Source organism: Erigeron canadensis, chromosome 6, assembly GCF_010389155.1.
Source record: "Erigeron canadensis isolate Cc75 chromosome 6, C_canadensis_v1, whole genome shotgun sequence".
In the NCBI taxonomy this organism is placed as follows: Eukaryota; Viridiplantae; Streptophyta; class Magnoliopsida; order Asterales; family Asteraceae; genus Erigeron; species Erigeron canadensis.
The window spans coordinates 35,564,306-35,585,093 of record NC_057766.1 but is presented as its reverse complement, the minus strand read 5'-3'; the positions used below and the strand labels follow the sequence as shown (position 1 = coordinate 35,585,093).

Here is a 20,788-nt window from a genome sequence, read left to right as displayed (position 1 = left end):
GTTCCTTGTCTAAACCTTTTTCGTGTGTTTGGTACTACATAATTAGTGATAGATTGAAATGATTCCCCTTTTTTTATCATCAAAGAAAAAAGATTTTATTGTCTTAAGAAAGTGAAATTAATAAATAGTCATATTTTGTTCAATTTAGTTCTATTTGGATCACCAAAATGAACTCAATCTTCAATTTTGAGGCAGTGAATTATTTAATCTAGGTATAACCCGTTTATAGAAGAACAGCTATTAAACTGTACAAGATATCAATGGCGCATTTCATCACGAGGCAATATACCTAGGACATCAATCATAGCTCTTAATGTCTCGTATCGTTAATGAACATTAAACGGTCGTTGTCTTATAAAGCTAAATCTTTATATTAAATAAAATAAAATTGTTATGACATCACATTTTACAAAAATAACTAATTTGTCACCTTCAAATTTTTTCTTAAAATTAGTTCTTTTTTATTTAATTTATTTATGATGTCAAAAACACCTTCCTAATTAAAGTTTATTTCATTTTTATTTTATTATTTTTGATGTCTTTTTTTTTTATTTTCTTTTGAAAACTCTAATATTTTATACATGGGACTTTTATATTTTCATCATATAATTAATTTTATGATAACATAATTTTAAACTTTTGGCATGTAATACAGGTTAATAAACTACTTAAATTTATTTGAAACATAAGATATAGTATTACGAGGTTATGAATACCGCTGGACTGTCACAACTTAAGTATCAAATATATGTTTTTACAAAACTTTTATTACTATTCTCGGGTTAAACCCGGGATACTTAGCTAGTAGAGTTGTACAAGAGGATAGCTTCTAAAGTGTTGCACTATTACATTGTTATAGAATTGGAGGGTTTTACAACATCATCAACATAAATATTAGTATATGAAACAAAAAAAATATGATATGTTAACTATAAAAATATACTTAAAAAGGATTTGAGATCTTTAAATGTAAATATGGAATGCTAGATCATATCAAGATCGGATGGTGTAGCAAGGTTTTTTTAATACAAACTCTTCTAAATAAACAATATCCTTAACTTGATTACACAATTGACCGAATTCTCATTGGTTTTCTGCAAAAAAGTAATTTTTCTTCCGTTAATCATAGTTGCTAAGAACAACAAAAGTAGCAGCTCGTTCATGAGGGTTTTCAAAAAAGGGTAATGGAGGGAACCCTAGCCCCGGTAATAGTATGATTTAAATCACTAATAACAACAATATTACAATTAGTTTGATTACATGTAATATAATAAAATTAGATTTTGATATAAATATTCATTCGTATTAATCTAAAGGTTGTAAACTCTCCAACTTTTAGCTATATTTAATTTTGTTAATAGATGAACATTATGCAATCAAGTATTAATTATTTTTAAATTGGGTTAAAGTTTAAATTAGTGATGAAAACCAAAAAGTGTAAATTAATTTAGACATGTGCTAATTTAGTTAATTTTTAGAAATTGGGGATTGTGATTGATCAATTGAGGTTAGATTAATTGCCTTTTTAGTATATATTAAGATTAAGATTAAGATTGTTCGGAATCATTTTAGATTTCTAGGATTATGCATTTTGCCATATAAAAAACCCTAAGAATACGATATACTTCTATCCCATACTTAAATGTTTTCTCATTGAATTTTACTTCTCGTAACATATTTAGCTCGTAAAGATATTTTTTCATTATTAAATTCAATATATATTCTATATAAAACACATATTCAATAGTAGTATTGATTCGCTGTTAACGAACATGTATATATTGCCCGTTAATGATCACCCATTGGTCCAATGGTTAGACACTCGGGTTTTCCTCACGAGGTGGGAGTTCAATTTTTGCTAAGTGCAAGTTTTGCACCAATTAATCTTCAAGTTGTTGTAAGGGAGCATGTGAGGTTTTTTCTTTAGCATCGCTGCTCGGCTTGTGGTGATAAGATTCGGTTTAGACTAACAAACTATCTGCTCTCGAGTTAGTACCTTACTATTTGACGGTATAAAGATATGTTTTTATTTTTATAAATCATCCATTAAATATTGCCAAACAACGTATTAGACTAGTAGTGTAGTATCCACGAGCCCATGGATCCATAAAATATAGTATACTGATTGTCTAAAGACTGGTTTTTAAAAGGCCTGGTTCTGTAAAGCCCAGTTTCAAACTCATGGAGATGATGCTTGGTTACAATTTAGAATCCGTTATCTTATCAATCTACTAGAGATATGGCCCATTTTCTTTTATTTTTAAGTTGTAAATCTGTAAATGACTAAATGTAGTTCATTAATAGAATAATACCTTGTAGCCTTGTAGGAAGTTTATTCCAAACAAAAACTTGTTCACTATCTAAAAGAGTGATCTAAAATTTTAACTCAAACTGTTCAGTATCATAACACATTAATCAGAAGTTGATTGTTTGCTACATCAGTGTTAATATGGTTTTTTATGTTATTTGTTGCAAATAAAACACCAAAACGTTTATTTTTAATTTGTTTGTCTAGCACTAAAGAAACTTGATTTTAATTAGAGTTTGCTTATAATACAAATCCTGACAATAATGTTTCTCTATTGAAAATCAAAAAAGTTCAAATTGTAGGTTGAATTTTCTGTTTAAATCATAATGTGCAATGTTCCAAAAAAAAAAAAAAAAGAAAAATCTTAATGTGCCTACCACTATAGCATGTTTTTAATGTAAAAATGAAACATTTTTTATACCAATTATTTTTAAACCTAACTTTTCATATTAGCCTTTTTGGCCTATTTATTTTTATATTTAGATTAAACCAAATAATTATTTAGACTTAGTTTCCTATGAAGAAACACTCATTAACCTACCTTCTTCCAATTCCAAAAATAAGTGAAATCTTTACCCCCACCCACTTTTGACAAATTAACCTTTGACTTTGGAGTGGTTGTTTGATATATATAGGGGCTTGATAGCTCCACTAGCCTTAACACAAATGAGTGGGTGCATGGTCATGTAGGTTTCCACTAACATATTTGGTCACACCCTCACATACATTTGCCTGTCCTTGATAACTTTTTTCAATATTCATAAAAGATGAAAAAGATGCATCCATATTTAACGTCTCTATTACAACACTAGTCAGCTACTAATTTTCATTGTTACATGACCAAGTCACAATTTCGGGTCACAAACACCATGAATTCAAAAGCGAACCTATAAAGGTTTCTTTTGACAACCTTCGCTAAATCAAAGAAACGCGGTGTTTGAGTTCACACTTTTGGTCCATGTCTAACTTTTCCGTACGACTTGGTGAACATTATTTGATGGTGATTAAACCATCTATGTGTAAAGTTCGATTCCAAAGCTGGAATAGATCATCGAAATAAGTTCAACTAGACCAGGTCAACGTTGTTCGTGCAAATGGATAATACATAGATATGAATCTATCTTTATACCTCAAGCCTAATGTCAAAAGAAGACATTTGAAATGGAGTACCTATTTTTAGTTTCATCTTTATCTCCGTACCTTTATAACTTTATCTTTTTATCAAATTAGACTTATATGATTTCTCTTTATATATATGGGTCCATTCCACTTGCTTTTGTTTTCATATACTTATTAGGTCCTAAATATGTGCTAAATTCATCTGTTGCACTGATAACTTTTGAGTTAATCTTCACAATGAACATCCATGGAAACTTCATATAGAGGTCATTATAATCTTCTTGCTAAATTAAGTGGCTACTTTTAAGTCCTATAGTGGGATTGATTAATATTAGTGATGTCTAATCTTAAAACAAGCTTAAAGAAAGACCACAAAACAATTTAAAATGGATTAGAGTCTAATTAATTCACTACCATAATATATGACGTGAAAGTTTATAAGTACTTCGGAAATCTTGAAGGTTTTACTTATAAAAGTCCAAAAGCTATGGTTTCTAGTTCAAAAACCGATAGGAGTTGCTTTAATTTGTGTCGTAATGATAGTGTTATCTTAATCTTAATATATACTATAAGACAGTTGAACTAATAACTTATTAATCAATCGCATTGCTCGATTTCATCAAATTGACTTTTGATGATGTCATCATTTAGATAAACTACAAATAAAAAATCCTAATAATCATTATCCAAATATATTATTCTATTAGTATTTATATTGATTTGTAGAAAAAGTCTCATTAATTTACACTTTTTTGATTTATATTAATAATTTACATTTTTAGCTCTGAATAGTTAATTTATATTTATTTTTAGCTATTAACTTGAAAATTTTTTTTAAAATTTACAATCATTTAAATTTAATTAAATAAAATATTTTTCAACCTATGAAATATTTTCTACAAAAAATTATTTCAAAACCTAATGACTTATTAACAAATATAACATTAGATTTTTATAATTATAAATATTAATATTTAGTTTAATATTTGATATATATACAATGTGACATCTAGATACATATCCCAAACACAATTTATAACAGCGGGTTATTTGAATCCTAAATCTAAATCAATATAAACTCCATTCAAGATTCATTTTATCACTCAATCAAAAAGGTGCATAATTTTCTCCTTTTGTATATATTAGTTTTGCATATTAATATTTAAAGTTACAGTTGTCACTCAAATCAAGAGTCCTAATTGTTATCAAATAATATAAAAACAATCCTAATTGTTATCATATTATCATAAAATAAGTGATTGAAAATAAACTTATGCGTGTTATGGACACGCAACATGATTAAATACATATACTTGAACAGGATCGCAAATATGTTTATATCTTTTATTTTTAATTATCTTTCATAATAATATCACATTATGAGTACAACTGGTTTCAAAATATTCTATAATGGAGAAATTATTATATATAGCATGTGGCTTGTGGAATGACTACGACAAATAATTTCATCAATATGTCGAGGCTAATAATGACAGTGACAAACATATGATTATTGTACTACAACTTGCAAAATATAACACTTAGAACCGTATTTCTTCAACATTATAAGCTTTTATGACTTAAATGTATAAACATCTAATATTGATAATATCGTAAACCCCTGGACACGGGTCTAAAATCTAGTTATTATCTAATAGTCTAATTATATACTATTATTATTTGGTCTTCAAAAATGATATATATGACGGCAACCCCTTGAACAATTTACTAATCAACAAAATTAAAGTGTATCCAGTCAAGTACTTTACAATATCTATTCCTGAAAGCTTCAATAGTTCCCAATTTGACCCAAATATGATCTAAGACGACAAACCAGCAATACAATTAAAGTTAGTTTTTATGAAAACAATTATGCTCTAATTTTATATATATTTTATCCTATATGTATAAAAAAAGTTATACTCCGTGTGCATTATTTGCATTATTTAAAGATAAAATGTGATCATAGCTACTTGTTTTGGTGGCACCATATATTTTGCGGGCAGAAAGAAACACAAACAAAGCAGCTAAGTGTTTAGTGCAATTAACTAAAGGTGCAATTATAGGTTTACGAATCATTATTATCCACATACTACGCGATTAAGTGCGTGACACATAATCAAATCACAATACAAGTTAAATATATTTTCCAGAGTAGTGTCAGCTAATTAAGAAGAAAATGCTAGAAGTTTTACTTTGTGATCCATATGTAATAAACCACGAATGGAAGAAAAAAGGATTAGGAACCCCTTAATTTAAAACTAGATGGAGTCCGTGTCTAATATACCGTACAAATATTAGATGTTAGTTTTTTTTTATAGTTTATATATATATAAAGAACGCGAGAACCAATCTCAGCCCTCCATTTATTAAGATTAGGAAGGACATGTTTGTTATTATTAAAAAAATTGTCCAACACTCTCTTTCTCTCTCCTCTTATTAAATCAAAAAATATCTAAATTATTAAAAAACTTTTATCTCACAAACTGTACATCGTTAGACGGAAAAAAAACATGGGTAGTCTTGAAATTTCGTCCTCTTTCATTAGAGATGCGATTCGATATACTTTTGACGACTTTTTAAATTTCGTTTTTTTTTTTCCTATCATGTTCATCCTACACATGTGTAAGTACAACCTACACATGTGTAGGAAAGACCTGGAATTGATGAGTTGTATAACCTGCCTATGGGTAAGTACAAACTACACATGGGTAAGTTACTTATAAAGTTCAAAAATGATGAGGACGCATTGTAAAACCCTAAATACTAAACCTTAAGCTTAATTTCTAATCTGAGGGGGAGGCTACTTTCTAAAAACCCAAGAAAATCTAAACCCTAAGAACCTAAAACAGATGAGGGTTCTCACTCTAGGGTTTAGGGTTTGAAGGTCGAGGGTTAGCCGAGTACAACTTGCTCATGGGTAAGTATAACTTACACATGTGTAAGATGAACGTGATAAAAAAAAAACTAAATTTAAAAAGTCGTCAAAAGTATATTGAATCGCATCTTTAATGAAAGAGGACGAAATTCTAAGACTACCCACGCTTTTTTTTTCGTTTAACGATTTACGGTTTGTGAGATAAAAGTTTTTTAGTGAATTAAATAGAATTCTATTAAAGTAAGAGAGAGAAAAAAGGAGCTGACGAAAATACCCCTCTAGTGTTGAGAGGGGTTTTTTATTTTTAATCTTGTCCATCCATTTTCTTTGATCCAAGGGTATAGAGGAGTTCTTGGGTTCTTTTTTTTAGGAGTTCTCAAATAACCCCTCCTCTAAAAAAGTCCAAAAAAGGACCATTGATTTTCGTAAGTTACACACCACCATCATGATCTACTACGTGTAACTTAACTTACACATGAGTATCTAGTGGGCCCGTCGCCGGAAAGTCTTAGTGTTTTTACAAAAAAGTCTTGTATATCGTAGTAGATCATGATGTTGTACAAAAATCAATGGTCCTAGTTGGTCCTAAAATAAGAGGTGGTCTCAAAATATGTCGCCTATATATATATATATATATATTTGAGTAAAACATTTATTTGAAAAATAAAATTTCTGTGAAAACTGACCTAAACACACTGTGATCTGAATCTAATAAAATGTGTTTTGTTGTGTTTTTTAAAAACACAATGTGTTAAATACATTGTGTTAAGTTTTAAATCACAATGTGTTTTTGATAGCGCGTGAAAATCAGAAAATTGTTCAAACATACTGTGATATGAACTTCACACAATATGTTTTCTAAAAACACATTGTGTTAAATTTAGATCACAGTATGTTAAAAAAATATTGTGTTAAGTTCATATCACAGTGTGTTTTATCAGTTTTTAGTTTCATGAAAACTTTTAAACAAACTTTTCATTAACAAAATAATTGTTAATTAAATGATTGATAGTTTAACGCAAATATACAATTATTTCAACACTACAATTAAAGCCCAACCACATGATATCCCAAAATTTACTAGTTTTAATTCTGAATATGAGTAAAAAAAACTCATTCTCATAAATAATCACTCCATTCATATGTGACATGAAGACATTTGTCTTTAGAACATATGCATAATTGCATAAATTAGTTAATTTATCATATAGAGTGTTGGAATAATATAATATTCGCGAGAGTGATTGGGATAGTGATAGTAAAATAATTGGGAAAAAAAAAGGATATAAATGCCACTCCCACACCAATACTACCATTCCTCTGTTTCCATGCCATAACTATTACTAACCAACATTATCAACCTCATTACAACATCTCCATTTTAATTCCTCCATTTTGTACCTTTTGGTTTCAAGAAACTGTTAACTGAAATCTCAAAACTAAAGAAAGAAAAAAAAAAACATGTCAATATTTGAGCTGCGTGATTCAAGTACTTCAAGAATTGAGGAAGTTGCAATCAAGGTCTCTCTTAATTTAGTACTCGTTATTTATTTGTATTTTTCAGATTATGTGGATGCAGAGTTTTTATGAGGTCATCTTTATTTTTGAAAATTTTTGGTTTGGTAACTATTATGTTTGAATATATTACTAAAGTAATGATATTTTTCAATATCTAATCATGTATATCTGTCTGTCCTTTGAGCAACTAGTTGGAAAAAGTCTAGGAAATGAAGATTTGTAGCTTAAGGCTGGAGGATTCTGTTTCGTAATAGATATTATATAATGGAGTTTGTTAAATATTGTTATCTTGAGGTCTGAGTGATTAGTAAGCCATAAAACAGTTGATCAGTTTGATGATGTTCCTTAATTAGTAATATCTAGTAAAACTTTCCCTAATTCTTGGATGAAAAGTAAAGCTTTTTATTTTAATATTGTGTAATTTAAAATTCTTACCCTTGTTTGCTCATGTTCAATTATTTTAGACTTCATTATTGTGCATCTTTTTTTTTGTCTGTTTAACTTTGTGTTTTGTTTGGTTGCTCTATGGTATCATGTGTTTCTTATGATTTGGACAAATTTTTGTTAACTTAGCCAAAAGTATGCTTCATATTGACTATAATAGTTTAAAATATTGTTTAGTGAGCCTATACTAAATGACTATGTCATATCAGTTATGCATGATATGTTTATCACTCATTTCCATTTGTCATTTCTGTTTCTAGGTTGAAGGAGAAGATTCTGAGGAAAATATGGAAGCCCAAAATGGCAAGAATTGGAGAAAACCAAATCTATTCTTGGAGATACCATCAAGATCGATACAACCTTCTTCTTCACAGGAATTTGTTCTAATTAAAATGCCTCAAACACCAACTCCTACACCTAAAAAAGTGAACTTTAACTTAACACCAACCTCTTCGGAAGCTCGGCCACTGGCATCACCCTCTACTCACACCACACAAACCAAATCGTTGAAGAAAAGTCTTTTAACAAAATTGAGTTTCAAGAACAGGAATACTGTTTCTGATACGCAGAAGGCTGTTGTTAGCACAAATCCAGCAACCCCATCTTCTTTGCCTCAAGAAAAGCCTTATTTCTCGAGGTCATGGTCGTTCACAAAGATATTTACCCCTCGTGCGAAGAGAATGGGTTCTCTGCCTGCTACCCCTGCTGGTCATTCGGGCCCTATATTAGGAAGTTCAAGGGGTTCTTTAAATTCGGAGGTATGTCCTTAAATCATCAGCATGTAACATTAAGGAATGACAATATGATTATGAGTCGTGGTGGAAAATTGAAAATGGACTAAAAATGTGGTTTTAAATGATCAGAATCAGATAATTAGTTGTAACATGTAAGAATGGACTACAAAAACCAGTTTCTGAATGTGCTTCTCTTGTTTACATTTTCACTTATTAGATAACTAGGACTTCAAATGTTTGACAATTTTGTGACATATGAGCAAATCCAAGCAGGCTAAAGTCCAGGGACAAATGGTTCGATCACTTTCAGTGCCTAACCTCAATAAAGAAGCAAGTATCAAGAGAATGGATTCATTTTTCCGTGTGATTCCATCAACTCCACGAGTAAAGGAAGCTGATGCCCCCACACCAACTCCTACTCCGACTAGTAATGCTGGTGAGTTCAGAAAGAGATGAAAATTCAAACTTTAAGGTCTTCTTTTACAAATTTTGATAAAAGATATACCAATTTGGTTTGCAGATGAAGCTGATGGTGAAGATATACCTGAGGAAGAGGCGGTTTGTAGAATATGTTTTGTTGAATTATGTGAAGGTGGGGAGACCTTAAAAATGGAATGCAGTTGCAAAGGTGAACTTGCTTTAGCACATCAAGAATGCGCCATAAAATGGTTTAGCATAAAAGGTAACAGAACATGCGACGTTTGCCATCAAGACGTCCAAAACCTACCTGTTACACTTTTAAGAATACAAAGTAGTACTAGACACCGAAATTCTGCTGCAAGTAGAGCCACTCACATGGAAATTGATGGATACGGGTTAGTTAAAACACTTCTTTCTTGTTTAAGTTCTGTTTCTTAATTGGCATCTAATGTTATTTTTTGTTCTGATATCATTTAGTGATATCTATAGGGTGTGGCAGGAAGTGCCGATTTTGGTCATTGTTAGCATGCTTGCATACTTCTGTTTCCTTGAGCAGCTTCTGGTGAGATATATTTGAAACATTTTGTAATTGATTATGTGATATTAAATATTAACCATCTGATAAACTTATTGTATGAAGGTAAGGAAGATGGGAACAGGTGCAATCGCGCTCTCTCTTCCATTTTCTTGTGTCTTGGGTCTTCTTTCATCCATGACAGCTTCCACAATGGGTACACAATCTATTTTTCTCAAACATTAAAACAAAAGTTCATGTACTAATTTACTAGTCTTTATCGTTGCAGTGTACCTCCTAATTCAAATATTACATTTCTTGTATGTAGTGAAGAGACAATTTGTTTGGTTATATGCATCAGTCCAGTTCTCATTTGTAGTACTCTTTGCACATATTTTCTACAATGTGGTAAGCAACTTATTCACAACACCGTATTTAACATGTTATACATTCCTTAGTCATTACAACCATATGTAATACAAAGTGTCTAGTAAAAATAAGATCCATTGACACCTTTACTTTGAATGCTATGTAGATTCATATCACACCAGTTTTATCAATTCTTCTCGCCACGTTTGCTGGCTGTGGGCTAGCAATGTGTGGCAGCTCGATTATTGTAGAGGTCTTAAGAATAAGAAGACGATGGCTGGATAGATCAAGTCAACAAGCCAATTCTCGGGCTGTTATACATTCAGAACCAGAAGTGGTGTCATCCTCTCGTGCTGATCCTCCACACCAAACTGAAAATAGAAACATAGAAGCCTCTAGTGGAATTTAATTTGAATGGCCCATTTTGATTACTTAATTACTAATTAGTGTGTTTTAGGTGTAACATAGAGTATGGCAATGTCAAATTTCAGTTTGTATATTGAAGCAAAATGTTAGAAAATTTATAATTTATTGTAGATCCTGAACTAATTTGCTGTTGGTGGCTTAATATATGTATTTTGTACTGTATCATATAGTGTGCCTTTTGTCGGATTACATAATTACATTATTACAGCCTTAATCAAAAAACATGCTAACAGGAGTCTCTCCACTTGTGGGCTTAGGGTGCAGCTTCACAGCCGGTCTTGCGGCTTTAAAAGCTGCCTCATGCAAAGTGGCCAAACACGATTAAGCGTGTCTTGACAACCAACACGTATTTATACCCTTTGCATTCAATACGTTTGGATTTCTTAGCTACTTGGAAGGGTTCAACGGGTCATGCATAGTAATGTCATGACACCACGATCGATGAATGTAGTTTTTAAACGTCTTAGTTTTGCTATACAAAAAGAAGTGACAGCGCAATTTGTTGCCCGTTTACCTTTTATTTCTATGTAAATTACTATATTTATCAAGTTTTTTTAATATTGAACTTTTTAACTTCCCAAAATAAGAGAATGTATGTTGAAGTCAAAGGTGGTGTTCTGTGACTTCTGTTGCATACAAAATATAAATAGCATAAAGCACCCATATTTTTTCTAAATCAATGGTATATGTTTGGGCAAAAAAGAAAATGTAAGGAAACACGGCATTCAACTAGTTGGAAATTTCAAATTTGCGCGTATCTTTAATTGTTTTAGGAAAATTGGGCCATATAAGAATGGGTTAGTACAAGCCCAGTTAAAAGAATCACAAGAAACTTATATTTAAAGAGTCTAAGATGCATTTTGCAGATGGGCCTTTATGATTGATATCCCACAAGTAGGGGTGATCATGGGCTCAACCCGGCCTGTGACCCGAAAAATACGAAATATGTGGACCGAGGACCGGCCCATGTTTCATTGGGTCGGTCCGGTTCGGGTTAGCATGCGGGCTCGGGTTTTTGCGGGCCAACCCGTAACCCGGATAACAACAAATATCTCATGGTTTTTTAAGTAGTGTTATGGTTTCCGTAATAATGGTTTGACTACAGTACAATATCTCATTATGATTCTCGTTTCGGTTGTGCTTTAACTATTAACAACAACATTAAGAAATTATGTGAGAATTCCTAATTACATTATTAACATGATTTTAGATAAAAAAAACTTTGTTGAATGGAATTGAAAACCAAATCAAATACTGAATTACATATATAAATATATAAAAATACTAGGAAAATATTATTATAATATATAATATATATTTACGTGAGTTTACATCAGTCATATAACAATGTAATGTCAATGTTGGCCGGGTTGGCGGGTTCTCGGGTTTTTTCCCGGGTTAGCCCGGCCCGTAACCCAAGATTTCATAAAATATAGGCCCGTGGACCGGACCATATACTTAACGGGTTGGGTCGGGCTCGGTTTTTTTCGGCCCGGTTAAACGGGTTTGACGGGTTGGCCCGTATTTTGATCACCCCTACCCACAAGGTTACACTTAAAATAGCATTAGCCCACATGATTTGTTGGTTGATGAGCTACCTCAAATACGCTAAACCCAAGTACATTCGATCGATTATGCTTATTAATTGTTCGTGGCCTAAAAACCGAAGGTGGCTTAGGTGTCACGAGCTCGTGGTGTACATAAGTCCCCCTCTCCTTCAGCCCACAAAAGATGCAAATTCGGGTTTCCGATCTGGACAGCATAATTTATTTTCGAAATCAATTGACATACAACATTTTACATTAATAAAATAAATTGTAAGGTCTCACACTCACTGAATTTAAAATTTACCAAGATGTTTGAATTATATTTTGCCTTTTCAGGTAAGTCCCCAAGTATTACTAACGTCTAGTAGCGTTGCCGCAAAAATGAATGTCGAGAGGGTATTTGCAAGGCACTTTTTCTTATTGCTGTTATGGTGTAGTATATATCTCAAAAAAAATACCCATCCACTTTATGCAAGTATCTTACTATCTTACTATACCTATAAGTGAGAATAAACTCAGCTTATGAGGCAATCATTCGCCCCGCCCACGTCATTTCCTACGTGTCACGCCGAGGTTGTAGCAGTCCTACGTGTCAAGCATATACCATGTCCACGTCAAGAATTACATGGCATGTAATTCAACAATTGTTATGCGTGTTTATTAAAAAAATAGAAATCATGCAAGGTTTCGATTCCGGGTCTCCCGGGTAAGAGATGAGGCTTTACTCCAGCTACACCATTGTAAAAATTTGTCACTTTGGACAACGATTAATTAATAAATCGGGGGGAAAAAAACCCTCCAATTTCACCTATTTACTAATTGTATTGTAGAGTGAATAATTTCCCCACAATTAAATGAGACTTAAAATTTCGACCCCAACAATTTAGTGTACTCCACCATAACTAAGTGAATTAATCTTCCACAAAATTGGATTCCCTTTTATATGTTCCTTTCTCAAATCTCAAGTACTATTGTTATTTAATGGAATAAGGAAGTTATTATAGATAAAAGCTAAAACTATTTTTATTAAAAAAGGAAAGAAATCACACAATGATTTTAGTTTGTGTAATTCAAATATATGTGTGATTTGTTCAGCTATATTGACGTACATAACTCACACAAACATATATTACATGGATAAAATATATTGTTTTAAATTTGTAAATGTAAATCTATATTCAGTCACAGATTAGAATATTGAAATTGTGAATTTTCTTTTCTAAATTCAAATATTAAAACAACTTTAAACCTTTTAGTACCAGAGGAATACATTAACCAATATTAGTTGTAGTACACAAATGAGAAAACAACTTGAAACACCTATATCACTGCATCGAAATTACCTTTTACATTTCATTCAATAGCTTAGTGTATATTAATTCTATTGTATTATATGTTATTCTTATTAATGATCAATAAATATTGATTATTGATTATTTGTATACAAACATACACACAGTATGGAAGAACTCATTCAAATAGCAAGTAAGATCCACATGTCAACTATATAACAACCAAAGAACAAATGTCGTTTTTAAATTACTGAGTCGTGCATCGCACGGGTTTTAACCTAGTATGTGACATCCGTCACCAAAACCGATACTTTATTATAGCCTCTAACTTAAATTCCAAATTTCTTGACTAGTCAATGTGCCTATATAGTATAACAAGTGTAGAATTTTGGTGAATAAAATCAATAATTATCAAAGTAATTTTTATAATCAATACAAGTAGTAAAATAGAAATAATAATAAGATTATACATCAAAAATGGTGGAGTATAACATTTAGGGGGAGAGGGGGACGACTAAAAGAAAAAAAAGGAAAGAAAAAAGAAGTTGTATTTCTATTAGAACTCTTGTTAAATTATACTCCATCCGTTCCAATTTAAATGTCATGTTGATTAACTTTGACCGTAAATAACTTTGTTTGTACTATATATTAGTTGATGAAACTTATATGACGAAAAATACATTAAAGACCCAATCCATTCATATATTTTATATCAAGTGTTCCATGACACAAACAAAGTTATTTATGGTCAAAGTTAGTCAACATGACAACTAAAATGGGACGGAGGGAGTATATTAATATATCCTAATTACATTCAAACTCTAAAACACTTATCCTTATAATAAATATAAGTAAATACCTAAACAACAAAAAAAACTATTTTTCTCCTTCTTCTCTTTTCTTACGTCCACCCAGCGAGAAAAAAAGAGGGAAACTCTCAAGATCGAAGCTATAATTTTTTTGGTAAGCTTAATTTTAATTCTTATGAATCTTGATTTAAATTACAATTAATAATAAAATTCTTAAAGATTATATTCTATTCTTTTTCAAGGTATCTAAGAAGGAAATCATCAATCTTGGGGTAAATCACTTGTCTTTTCTTTTCATATAATATATATATATATATATATATATATAAGCATATCTTTTTATTTATTAATCTTTATTTATAAGTAACCTATGTTGATGAATATATATATTATGGCAAAATTTATAATAATGAATGAAAGGTGTTTTTTTTAGGGTTTAGTCAAAAACTTGAAGTATAAATCATATCAATGTTAAAAGTTTAAGTATTTAATGTAGCATAATAATTAATGTAACTAAAGAAATCCAATTATGAAGGCATGTAAATCATAATAACAGATGTAAATAGGTGTTGGAAAGATTTGAAAGTTTATCTATAAATATTTAGTTGTAATAGTGTTTATAACAGTAAGTTGAGTTATTTCAGAATCTGGACAGATTCGGTTTGTTAACTTTGAAAGGTCGTATCTTGGTCATGGAAGATGGTTAAGTCACGATTTTGGTGTCTAAAATTAAGTTCAGGAAGTCTACTTTCTGGTGGAAGTGGTTTCGTGTCAAAATATGAAGTTTAAGGTTGTCAAACGAATTTTATAACAAAACTGCGCAAAGCTGAGTTTTCTGAACAGATTTAGGTGGAATTCATATAGTCATATCTTGGTCGACTTTATGAACTGGAAAATTATTTATTTCCAGAAACATTTTTAAGATGTTAAGAGTGTACAGTAAAAATTTGGATTTCTTTTTGAAACTTCGAAGGCCCTTAACTTTTATAAAACTTTTCTACGCGCAAACAGTGAATTTTCTGACTAGTCTGTGATTATGGAATTTTGAAAAATAGTTAACGTGCGAAATAAATTAAGTAAAAATTCATGTAAGTTTATAACACTCTAAGGTTACAGTAGTTAAGATTTGAAAACTTGAATTGCTTGTCTCATCTTAATAAAAAATAGATAAAGTTATCAAAAATTTCAGCGAATAAGAGCTTGTAGAACTAAATCATAAATCATTAAAACAAATACTCTATATTAAGTTATGTGGCTTGTAACTTAATAATATATGACAAATCAGTTGGGAATATTTTGAAAGTAGCCATATATGTATATAGCATCAAATACGGGTTACAATGGATGGTTCTTGACCATGTCCATAATTGTAACTTGTTCATATATATGTTGTGTAGATTCTAGCGACCTTGTTGGACTTTGCATAACTACTTGCTTGTTGAGGTGAGTTTCGTGACCCCTTTTTTATATTACTTCTTTGGGGGAAAATGATGCTCAAAATATTTTTATTTCTTTACTAGCTGTGCGAAAACTAGTTTGTTTATTGGACATATACGTGTACTTATGAAATGTGTATGTTAGCTTGCTTGTGTTGATTTCTATGATGCAATAGATGTCTGTTGATATCTATTGAAGACTATTGGATAACTATCGACCAACTTTATACTCCAGCTGGTAGTTGTTGGTATTTAATGTGTGATTGAGTTGTTGGCAGGAGTGATGGGGATTGTGTTGTTGGATAACTATGATGGCATTGATCAGTATTTAGTATGCTACTACATGTTTATATTTACACTATTGTCCAAACCTCATCTATCATGCACAGCAAATTCATTTGTATTCCTATAAACCTACGAACTCACCAACATTATGTTGACATTTTCGAGCATTCATTTTCAGGTAATAACAATGCTTAAGGAGATTGAGCATAAGGACTTTAGGAAGACTAATAAAGAGATCCTTCATGGACTCCTGATTGCATTTAATCATTGAACTCTATTTGCTATTTGTTACATCTTTTGCTATTTGAGGCGTGTTGCCTAGACTTATCCCGCTTGTGGGAATTTCATTTATTTGGATTTCATTTAGTATAACTCTATGACAAATTTCATGTGCTATTGCTATATCTTTTCGTCATATCCTACGATTCCGCCTAAGGTGGGGTGTGACATAGTATACGGATATAAGCGGATCCGAAGTAAGCAGTCTTTATCTAAATGCAAGGGTTTCGGGCAAACTTCCACAAGAGCAACACGATTGATACATCTCGTATTGTCGTGAGAACTTGAAATTGTAATGAGCCTATTTTCCTTTTCGGGTTTTGCTAAACGAAACTCTAAGGCTTTCGTTAAGTTGCATTAATTAGTTGTACACTTACCATAAAATTCAAGGGGTAGGCTTTTAATATGGAAATGTACAATTAATCTTTTTATGCACGTTAAGTGAAGTCCTAAGGGTTTGTTTAGCATTTTCCTGTTCTTAATTAGATGTTTGAGAAATTGTCATAGATTCGATTAGAGCAAAAGTTTCGCTATGTAAGTTCAATCAATCACGGTAGGCCGGTAAGGTGTAGAAAGGTTCGAACACTAATTTTTTTGGATGATTTAGCAAAACGAAAAAGATACGTTGCTTTGGTTCTTTTTATTTTGAGTAAATTACATTTTTCGTCCCTGAAGTTGGTACGTTTTTACTTTTGATCCTTAAAGTGAAAAAATTACAATTTTGACCTTAATCTTGGCCAATTTTTTCAATCGTGGTCCTTGGCCAAATGGAGTTAAATTTTGGCCGTTAACGTTACACCCGAGGGACTAAAAGTGAAAAATGTGCCAACTTTAGGGACGGAAAATGTAATTTATTCTTCCATTTATCTTCTCAAACAAGATTCCGGCCTCCAGTCATCTTTTCCGATGGACTCATAAACTTATTATTTACACCCAATGACCAACTCCATTTCTAGCTAGCCATTGAGGGACGAAAAGTGAAAATCATACAAATAAATTTATTCTTCCATTCTTTTTTTTTCCCGGTCATCTTCTCTGATCATCTTTTCCGATGAAATTTTTTGACTTGACATTTTATTTTCCGATGATATCTAATAAAAACTTGACTTTCAATCCAAATCTAAACCATAAACAAAATCATTTAGTCAAATGATAAGATGTCCAAATTTATACGTACGGGTGGATTTTTGTTTACAACCAAAACTTTACAGTCAGTCAACCAAGGAACAGCTCGAATTCACCCGTTATCCGATTTATGCTCAGAAAAAAACTTAAAAAATATTTCAGTTAAGTATCATCATCGCCAGTAATGTACATTCAACATCAAACCAACCAGTAAGATAGAAATATATATATATATATATATATATGAATATAATTGAGCACCAGCAGTAGATGATAGAGCACATAATATATAATTTTGAAGGGTTGTTGATTGATAGATGAATGAGGAGTTTAGAAAACATTGGCTCAAACATGAAAACGACAACGTATCATGGGACTATGGAAGTAGCAAGAAAGAGTGATAAAGAGAGAGGGGGCAACCACCCTTTCCGTCCCCCAATGGCTGGCTAGAAATGGAGTTGGTCATTGGGTGTAAATAATAAGTTTGTGAGTCCATCGGAGAAGAAGACTGGAGGCTGAAATCTTGTTGGAAAAGATGAATGCAAGAATGAATTATATTTTTCGTCCCTAAAGTTGGCACGTTTTAAACTTTTAGTCCCTCGGGTGTAACGTTAATGGCCAAAATTTAACTCCGTCTGGCTAAAGGACCATGTTTGAAAAAATTGGCCAAGTTTAATGTCAAAATTGTAATTTTTTCACTTTAAGGATCAAAAGTGAAAAATGTGCAAACTTCAAAAGTGTAATCTACTCTTTTATTTTTAATACTATCAAGTGATATGTGAATCACATTTCAAAGGCTCTTCGGCAGGGCCGGATATTGGGTTGTTCAACCTGTTCAAAGGAACAGGGCTCATATCCTTATAAGGGCCCATTTCAAACAAAGTACTCGGTATATGTATGTATCTTCCTATACTACTAAAGGAGGAAACAATGTGACATAAGAATTGTTTATTTGTCAAGCTCTTAAGCTAATCCGTACATAATTGTGAGGTAATAGATGATGAAATTAATGTGTTTTTGATGGTGTTTCTAATGTGTGTAAGTAATATATAATTTTTATATTATATATGTATACTTGAAAATGGGCGGGCTATTTGATTTTTGAATGGGGAAAGAAAAAAGAGCGGAGGGAGAATGGAGAGAGAAAGGGTAAAGGGGAGTTATCAGATCCAAAATGCTTTATGTGTTTCATCTCCTCCTATCTCTTTCTTTCTTTCTTGTTAATCATTGTTAATTAATCCATATGTACAGATACATCTATGAATCAATTTTTTTTTTTAATTTTAATCTTGCATTAGAGAAGAAGAAGAATAAGAACTAAGGATATACATATATAAAACGACTTATGCTAAGGTTGCTGCTGTCGCTGATGATGATGATGAAGGAGCAACCTAATATCAAGGTATATATGTTTACATATTATATACATATGCAACTATAGATATAGATATGTATATATATCATGTAAATCAGATCCAGATTCATATTTCTATCTCTACTTGTTCAAACTACAACAAAAACATGTTAGAGAGAGATTTGTTTGAAGAATGAATATTTACTTATTTTTTGATAAAATCTTCAGATTTAAAATTTTGATTTATTGTTATTTCTCTCATACAAAATTTCAGATGATGAATAGATTTATCGTCATTGTCATCATTAAATTCTACAAGGTTTGTTCTTTCTTTCTTTTGGTGTGAATTCATTGTTTGATTTATTTTCTTTTGAGACGAATTTTGGTTTTATGATTTAGGGTTATTGAAATTGGGGATTTCATGTTAAACAAGTTGCCGCTCATCTTTTTTTGCTTTCTTTTTCTGTTTTGTACAGATTTGACTATTTGAGGTTGAATACTGGTTTATTTACTGTCCAAAGTGCAAATAAAGTTCTGAATATTGGGTACTTTGTGTGTATTTTGATTGGCTATGATGACATGTTTACATTTAAAGAATAGTTGAGCTTATGTGTTCCTTGGAATGCACTTTGAGATGATTTTGTGACCTTTTAAGTCAGGTTTGTTGCTGCAAATGATGATATCAACCTTGTGTTAATTAATTGTTTTGTAAATATGAATAATTAATTTTGCAAAAGGAAAATGCGAGATATTGGGTTTGTATTTAGTGGTTGTTTTGGACCTGTTTTAGGGGTTGCAAACCGAAAGGGAGAAGGGAGTGAGCTCAAGTTGTACTTCGAGTTCGAGTATTGAAAGAGTGGTGTTTAATGGCTGTTTTGAACTTAACCAGAAGGGACTGAAAGGTTGGTGTTTGATGGCTATTTTGAGCTCGAACAGTAGGGAAAACAGAGGCTGATTTCCAGCTTCTTACAAAATTATGGTGGTGAACTAAGATAAGAGCCTTTTCACTATACCTTTATTTTATATAATACATACTTTGCGAGTCGTTTTATAGAAATTTATCTTTTCATAATATGGTTTAACTACAACATGTAACATATTTATTCTTATAACACTTAAATTTTATGCTGGAGTCGGCGCTAAGATATTAAAATTTCAGTTTGAGGTCTTAGGTGAAACACATGATCATGTACTTCCTTATGCTAATAAACTTAGTGATTATTGGCAGAGAGGTCAAAATGCAATAGGTTAGGAGGTGTGGGTAATGATTCGAATTTGCTGTTTTAAGTATGGGCTGAGAACAGTTGGATGGGGTTGGATTGGGCAAACTGAAGTAATTAGTTTCATAATTTAGTTATGGATCATATAGTATATAGCTGCATAATTGTATGATGCCTTTTACTTACGGTCTGCTGTGGATTAACGCGTGCTTTTGAATGACGGTAACCTTCATAATAATGCTCCCACCACCTAAAAGCCCCCCCATGCATTTTATGGTAAACCAACCAAAAAATCCCCCCCTCCCCCCAAAATCCCCTCTCCTCCAGTATTTTTTTGTCCTTGAAACTGTTCCGATTACAAATATAGATGTAATGTTCTAAATTTAGGGAGCAAGTTTAATCTGAGCCATTTGTGAAGACTTGGTTAAAGCATGATGATTTATTAAGTTCTAGTGAATAAATTGATGCAGGTTGTGCCATATTCACGTATGTCCAAGTATATGATAATGAATGATACAATAGTTAGTTAGATTATTGGAGTTAAAATCATGTTATATGACGTTTCCTCATGAACTTCGGTTTTCTATTATTTAATGAAATATGGTTCCATTCTTTTTGAGGTTAACTAGGAGTTCAGTGCAGTAGAATGGTAATGAGTAAACATGGAATTCAAAGGAAACGAAATAATAATAATTTCGTATACATAGTTAT

General features: G+C 31.5%; 1 protein-coding gene across 2 annotated transcripts; it reads left to right on the top strand.

Moving 5' to 3' along the window:
• The first annotated feature begins 7,639 nt into the window (after window positions 1-7,639).
• On the top strand, window positions 7,640-10,890 carry LOC122605489 (E3 ubiquitin-protein ligase MARCHF7-like). Of its 2 annotated transcripts, none has more exons than XM_043778442.1 (8): window positions 7,640-7,826; window positions 8,528-9,025; window positions 9,275-9,437; window positions 9,522-9,816; window positions 9,911-9,983; window positions 10,062-10,152; window positions 10,264-10,343; window positions 10,471-10,890. In XM_043778442.1, exons 1-8 carry the CDS (start codon window positions 7,767-7,769, stop codon window positions 10,711-10,713), a joined length of 1,503 nt encoding a protein of 500 aa, XP_043634377.1. In that variant the 5' UTR covers window positions 7,640-7,766; the 3' UTR covers window positions 10,714-10,890. The 2 variants fall into 2 exon arrangements, with proteins under 2 accessions (XP_043634377.1, XP_043634376.1); XM_043778441.1 differs by having other exon boundaries at window positions 9,899-9,983.
• Window positions 10,891-20,788: the final 9,898 nt, after the last annotated feature.